Source organism: Labrus mixtus, chromosome 10 (assembly GCF_963584025.1).
Source record: "Labrus mixtus chromosome 10, fLabMix1.1, whole genome shotgun sequence".
NCBI classification, from domain to species: Eukaryota; Metazoa; Chordata; class Actinopteri; order Labriformes; family Labridae; genus Labrus; species Labrus mixtus.
In genome coordinates, this window is record NC_083621.1 from 592,101 (window position 1) to 600,271 (window position 8,171).

The window sequence follows — 8,171 nt, forward strand, 5'->3', positions numbered from 1 at the left end:
ACAGCACACACACACACACACACACACACACACACACATAGCCTCAGACAGCACACACACACACACACACACACATAGCCTCAGACAGCACACACACACACACACACACACATAGCCTCAGACAGCACACACACACACACACACACACACACACACATAGCCTCAGACAGCACACACACACACACACACACACACACACACACACACACACACATAGCCTCAGACAGCACACACACACACACACACACACACACACACACACACATAGCCTCAGACAGCACACACACACACACACACACACACACACATAGCCTCAGACAGCACACACACACACACACACACACATAGCCTCAGACAGCACACACACACACACACACACACACACACTCTTCTCCCCTCAGGTCACAGATACAGATCTCTCACTTTCCGGACTAATCGAGTCATGTCAAGCTTTGCTCCCACATCCATCAGGCTCATGAACAAATGGATCTATTTCTTATTTATTTTATTTTCACTCATTCAACTGCTCATAACAATTATTTATGACCTATTTATCATGCTTTTAATAGAGCCACTTGTATGTGTGTGTTTCTGCTGTTGTTTTTGTGTCTAGCTGTATCCGTACTGATGCTCTTTTACACAAATGAAGTTCCTAACGGATAAATAAAGTTATTTGAATTTGAATTGAATATATGAACTTATATTATTGTATGTTCTTTATTATTATTCTCTTCCTCATGACTTTCATGTGGGACCCTTTGGGACCCTCAGCGGACCTACAGAGTGAAAGACTGCTGCAGACTGAGCGGTGTGCTGCCTGCGGTCCCTCAGTGATAATGATGGTTTAATGAAAGTGTCCAGGGTGGAGACAGATCTCTCTCGTCATCTGCTGCAGGTTATTCACTCTGCTTTAATTGATTTCATCATCAGGACGAGCAGACACGTTCCTCTCCTCAGGCCACGCCCCTTCACACAATCATTGATTTCAAACACCAACAACGAGCAGCATGAACTGTTATCTCTGTCAAGATCAAGCCGAACAGTTATGCAATAGCTTTCACCTGATCGATCATTTGGGATGTGTAGTCATGCGGTTCAACATTAGCAGCGCTGATGTCAAGGAGGAGACTACACCTCCCGGCAGCCACCGCGGCTCGACGCCTCACTAGTTTCACACTGACTGTAGTTCGCTCTAGTTGAAGATCCGTTCATGATTCACTTCATTAATAAATAACTAGTTGGCTGTCATGGCGGAGTCTGCAGCTTGTCCTGCTTTCCAGCTCGGAGGAGCCCGATACGACCAGGTGAGTGTTCTTAATTACATTTTGTTTTTACGGCTTTTCGGGGTGAAAAACAGCCCCATCCTCCTCTCCTCCTCGTCCTGCTCCGGCTGCTCCGGCTGCTCGGGGTTGCCAGTTTGCAGCGAAAGTTGCCTCTGATCTGCGATCCAATCTTTTGTTGTGGTTACACAACAACTTCCGTCCGCTGATGAACTTGGTGATGTGATTGGATAAGTTTTTACGCATGTTGTAGTTTAATCAGAAGAAATCATCGCAGACATACCGCTGTTCATCTTCTCCTGATAGATTTACCCTCCCTGATCCCCCGAGCAGCTCCGAGAGGGGAGAAATCAGTGTTCACGTCTCATACACACGCACGCACACACACACACACGCACGCACACACGCACGCGCACACACACGCACACACACACGCACACACATGCACACACGCATGCACGCACGCGCGAACGCACACACACACACACACACACACACACACACGCACGCACACACACACACACACACATGCACACACGCATGCACGCGCGCACGCACACACACACACACACACACACACGCGCACACACAGATCCATCCTGAGACCATGCCGGCAGTGTGCAGACTTCTCTGTTATTCCTCACATGACGGTTATTTCATGTTTTGGAGCTTCTGATGGAATTATTATTTTTAAATCAACTTTCACACCATCGAGTGTTTGAACAGCAAGCTTCAGACTCACACTCACTCACTCACTCACTCACTCACTCACTCACTCACTCACAGTGGCGGTTCTAGACCACTTTTACTGAGGGGGCCAGGCTGGGGCCAGTTGTTTTGTCAGAGAGGCTCAATCAACCCAGGACAAAAATAGACAAAGATGATCTAGCTTAAAAAAAACAAAATGTTTATTGTACTGAAAACCAAATGATTCTTGTTGCTTCAGAGCTGGCAGCTCGTGTCATTATTGGATGTTTAGAGTCAGCGTCAGTGTTCAGCTCTAAAGGGTCTAACAAGAATGTTGAGCCCACACAGAAGTAGAATGGCTAGAACTGTCATTCCCTTTTATGGTTGTTGATTTGAAGGGGTGGACCAATCTATTGATTTAAGATCTATGGTTGAGCCACAATTGTTCCACCTTTTGATTTTCATCAGTGCAACATCATCTACATAAAGGGGGGGGGGGGGCACAGGGGGGACCAAGCTCAGCCCTGTTGGCCCCTGCCTAGAACCGCCCATGCTCACTCACTAGCTCACTCACTCACTAGCTCACTCCCTCACTCACTCACTCACTCACTCACTCACTCACTAATTCACTCACTCACTCACTAGCTCACTCACTCACTCACTCACTCACTAATTCACTCACTCACTCACTAGCTCACTCACTCACTCACTCACTCACTAATTCACTCACTCACTCACTAGCTCACTCCCTCACTCATTCACTCACTCACTCGCTCACTCACTCACTCGCTCACTCACTCACTAGCTCACTCACTAATTCACTCACTCACTCACTGGCTCACTCCCTCACTCACTCACTAGCTCACTCCCTCACTCCCTCACTCCCTCCCTCACTCACTTGCACACTCACTCACTAGCTCACTCACTCACTCACTTGCTCGCTCACTCACTCGCTCACTCACTCACTCACTCACTAGCTCACTCACTCACTCACTTGCTCGCTCACTCACTCACTCACTCACTCACTCACTCACTCACTCGCTCACTCACTAGCTCACTCACTAACTCACTTGCTCGCTCACTCACTCACTCACTCACTCACTCACTCACTCACTCGCTCACTCACTAGCTCACTCACTCACTCACTCACTCACTCACTCACACACACACTCGCTCACTCACTCACTCACTCACTCACTCACTCACTCACTCACTCACTAGCTCACTCACTCACTCACGGCTCACTCGCTCACTCACTCACTCACTCACTGGCTCACTCCCTCACTCACTCACTCACTTGCTCACTCACTCACTCACTCACTCACTAGCTCACTCACTCACTCACTAGCTCACTCAATCACTCAGTCACTCGCTCACTCACTGGATCACTCCCTCACTCACTTGCTCACTCACTCACTCACTCATGGCTCACTGGCTCACTCCCTCACTCCCTCACTCACTCACTCACTGCCTCACTCACTCACTCACTCACTCACTCACTCACTCACTCACGGCTCACTCCCTCACTCCCTCACTCACTCCCTCACTCCCTCACTCCCTCACTCACTAGCTCACTCACTCTCTCACTCACACTCACTCACTCACTCACTCACTCACTCACTCACTCACTCACACACATACACTCGCTCACTCACTCACTCACTCACTCACTCACTCACTCACTCACTCGCTCACTCACTGGCTCACTCCCTCACTCACTCACTCACTCACTCACTCCCTCACTCGCTCACTCACTCACTCACTCACTCATGGCTCACTGGCTCACTGGCTCACTCCCTCACTCACTCACTCACTCACGGCTCACTCCCTCACTCCCTCACTCACTCACTCACTCACTCCCTCACTCCCTCCCTCGCTCCCTCACTCCCTCGCTCGCTCGCTCACTCACTCACTCACTCACTCACTCACTCACTCGCTCACTCACTAGCTCACTCACTCACTCACTCACTCACACACTCCCTCACTCACTCACTCACTCACTCACTCACTCACGGCTCACTCCCTCACTCCCTCACTCACTCACTCACTCACTCCCTCGCTCCCTCACTCCCTCGCCCGCTCGCACACTCACTCACTCGCTCGCTCACTCACTCACTCACTCACTCGCTCACTCACTAGCTCACTCACTCACTCACTCACTCACTCACACACACACTCGCTCACTCACTCACTCACTCACTCACTCACTCACTCACTCACACACACTCACTCACTCACTCACTCTCACACACACTCACTCACTCTCACACACACACACTCACTCACTCACTCACTCACTCACTCACTCACAACAAAACAAAGTCAAAGAGCTGGAAGGAAAGGGTTTTCTTCATGTTCACGTTTTTAAAGAAGAATCTGTGGATTTCTGCTGGACACGGGGCCAGGGGTCCAAGGGTCCAAGGGTTTAGTGGCCCAAGGGTCCAAGGGTTTAGTGGCCCAAGGGTCCATGGGTTTAGGGGTCCAAGGGTTTAGTGGGCCAGGGGTCCAAGGGTTTAGTGGTCCAAGGGTTTAGTGGGCCAAGGGTTTAGGGGTCCAAGGGTTTAGGGGTCCAAGGGTTTAGTGGTCCAAGGGTTTAGGGGTCCAAGGGTTAGGGGTCCAAGGGTTTAGTGGACCAAGGGTTTAGTGGTCCAAGGGTTTAGGGGTCCAAGGGTTTAGGGGTCCAAGGGTTTAGTGGGCCAGGGGTCCAAGGGTTTAGTGTTCCAAGGGTTTAGTGGGCCAAGGGTTTAGGGGTCCAAGGGTTTAGGGGTCCAAGGGTTTAGTGGACCAAGGGTTTAGTGGTCCAAGGGTTTAGGGGTCCAAGGGTTAGGGGTCCAAGGGTTTAGTGGGCCAGGGGTCCAAGGGTCAAGGGGCCAAGGGTTTAGTGGGCCAGGGGTCCAAGGGTTTAGGGGTCCAAGGGTTTAGTGGTCCAAGGGTTTAGTGGACCAAGGGTTTAGTGGTCCAAGGGTTTAGTGGTCCAAGGGTTTAGTGGACCAAGGGTTTAGTGGTCTAAGGGTTTAGGGGTCCAAGGGTTAGGGGTCCAAGGGTTTAGTGGGCCAGGGGTCCAAGGATCAAGGGGCCAAGGGTTTAGTGGGCCAGGGGTCCAAGGGTTTAGTGGTCCAAGGGTTTAGTGGTCCAAGGGTTTAGTGGACCAAGGGTTTAGTGGTCCAATGGTTTAGGGGTCCAATGGTTTAGGGGTCCAAGGGTTAGGGGTCCAAGGGTTTAGTGGGCCAGGGGTCCAAGGGTCAAGGGGCCAAGGGGTCCAGGGGCGGGCGCAAAACCATCACTGAGACATAAAACTACAACATGGGATGCAAAGAAGAGAATGAATGTGACCACAGAAAGACACACAGGATGACAGACTGATACCAACAGACTGAAACCAACAACACAAAACATATCTATATATATATAAGTAGATAAACATAACTTATATCTATATATATATAAGTAGATAAACATAACTTATATCTATATATATATAAGTAGATAAACATAACTTATATCTATATAAGGTATGTAGATAAACATAACTTATATCTATATAAGGTATGTAGATAAACATACCATATATCTATATAAGGTATGTAGATAAACATAACTTATATCTATATAAGGTATGTAGATAAACATACCATATATCTATATAAGGTATGTAGATAAACATAACTTATATCTATATAAGGTATGTAGATAAACATACCATATATCTATATAAGGTATGTAGATAAACATAACTTATATCTATATAAGGTATGTAGATAAACATAACTTATATATAGGAATGTCTATAAAAACCCCACAATGATCTGAGGGGACAATGAACAAACAACCACAAAGAGGCAGAAAGTAGGACGACAACAAAGATGCGAAATGGCCATGAGATCTGTAAACGCGTTTGTGAACGAGCCACTGAACAGGTTTCATGTTTCCTCGTGGAGCAGCATCATCACGTCTTCTGTTCATACTTTACAAAGATGGTTATTTATGGCGTGCTTTATGGTTTACATGTTCATCAAGTCTTTCTGATCCGACTCCTCCGAGGTTGGGGGTCAGGGACTGATGGAGCTGCCGTTTCAGGTTCTTTCATCAGAGCCGTTAAAATGAGGCCAGTCCTTGAATCAGCATAAATCCTGCTCAGTTTGTGTGTTCTGGTTCCTCCGCTCGCTCCCTGCCAGCCTTGTTGTGTTCTCTCTGGGGAGCTGGGACTCATGCATAATTAAAACTCCCTCACAGACTCTTCCCGAGCAGCACTGCAGCACATACGGCCTGTCAGAGGAGGGTCGTGGAGGAGTCCTGAGTTTCACTGCAGATAGACGCTTTACTTACAGTCTAAGGGGGCCTGAAGACTGAACCAGGACCAGGGATCCTGCACAAGTCCTTGAAACACAGAGGGCTTTGTTCCAGCCTGTTTTCATAACGGATGAATGTCTCTGAGGGAAAGTGATTGAAGCTAACATGTTTCCGTCCAAAGAGATTCTTGGCTCAAAGCGCTGCGGGGCCTTTTCACACTGCTGGCACAAACATGCAGTGAATTGGCATTCTGATGAAGACAGCGAGGGAACAGGAAACAGACAGCTCCACCACCAGCTCCACCACCAGCATCTCCACCACCAGCAGCTCCACAAGCTGCTGACTTAAAGGGAACTGATCCAAGATTGATTCTTCAAAGTTCAGAGTTCAGAGGGAAACTTGAAGTTTGAGTGATTCAGAAACATCTTCTGTCATTATAAAGATATTCTGGTTGATTTGTTGTTTTTAACCTGAACATATATAACAGGTCTGTGTTCTTTACAGTGATATTCAAAGTTTTTTCACCTTTACCTTGGAGAAAAACTTGCTGAGGAGTATTGAAGCTCAAAGATCTCTACGCGATGATTCAGACACTTGTACATCAGCTCAGAGTCTTTGCTCATTTCTTTCATGTGAAAATAAAATCTGCTGTTTTTTTCATGGTTCACCTTCAGAGGACTGTGGCTTCACTCTGTATTGTCGTCTTTCTTTAGGGTTCATTCTTTGGACGTTTGAGGCACTTCATCGCCATCATCGACCCGAGCACGCTGTTTGTGTCCGAGGTAACGTCTTCATTGCTATTAAATATATAAACTCTGTATTATAGTTAAATACAAAGGTACAGACACAGTTCTTTAAAGGAACATTATTTCATTTGTGAGATGTAATTAAAATGTATTTAAGTTTCTCTCATGCTGCAGTTCACTCATTCAAACGCTCTCACTCGGTTTCTTTTTCTCTGTTTGTAGAAACAGCTGAAAGAAAGCATCAAACTTCTGGATGACTACAAACATGGCTCCCTTCCTCCTGGAGTCTCTGATCTTCAGGTGAGGTTTACTTTGTCCACTGAAGTGTGACATGATGAGCTCATGGTGATGTTCACGTTCACCAGTCGTATTCAAAAACAACAAAAACATCTGATTTTTACAAACTCACCAGATGTGACAGACACCAAGATGACTCAGAAAACTTTAATTGACACAAAATCTACAAACAGAAACTCACAAAGTTTGTTTTCTCATCATCACCGTCATTAAAACAGCTGATGTGTTTAAGTAACACTCTGGATACACGTCTGTCAGACCACCACAGCAGCTACAATCTACACATCTGTCAGACCACCACAGCAGCTACAATCTACACGTCTGTCAGACCACCACAGCAGCTACAATCTACACATCTGTCAGACCACCACAGCAGCTACAATCTACACATCTTTCAGACCACCACAACAGCTACAATCTACACATCTGTCAGACCACCACAGCAGCTACAATCTACACATCTGTCAGACCACCACAGCAGCTACAATCTACACATCTGTCAGACCACCACAGAAACTACAATCTACACACGTTTCTTAAGAAACACAATTTACTGGGTTTTGACATAGAACAGTAGAATTAGAACTAGGGGTGCAACAAGTGGAAATTGTAGAATAGCGAAACGCAAAACAACATTCGGACAATCATCCTTTGCAGTAATAGGCACCAAACTGTGGAATACATTACCATCAGAAATTAAAACATTGACAGAGCACAAGGTTTTAAACACACAAGTAAAACAATGGTTGAAACTGAATGTGAACATTGACCCGTACATACGCACACTCACACACACACACACACACACACACACACACACACACACACACACACACACACACACACACACACACACACATTAATTGTTGTC

The 8,171-nt window shown here is 46.8% G+C and overlaps 1 protein-coding gene across 3 annotated transcripts in view; it reads left to right on the top strand.

The window, feature by feature from the left end:
- The first annotated feature begins 1,011 nt into the window (after positions 1–1,011).
- The window catches only part of sfxn5b (sideroflexin 5b), a 20,926-nt gene continuing 13,766 nt past the window's right edge, over positions 1,012–8,171 (top strand). The window contains exons 1-3 of one of the 3 annotated variants that reach the window (XM_061047522.1): positions 1,012–1,304; positions 6,971–7,039; positions 7,226–7,303. In XM_061047522.1, the coding sequence (XP_060903505.1) occupies positions 1,248–1,304; positions 6,971–7,039; positions 7,226–7,303 (204 nt within the window). In that variant the 5' untranslated portion in view covers positions 1,012–1,247. The remainder of the gene's footprint in view (positions 1,305–6,970; positions 7,040–7,225; positions 7,304–8,171) is intronic. The other 2 variants (XM_061047521.1, XM_061047520.1) reach the window with 2 other exon arrangements.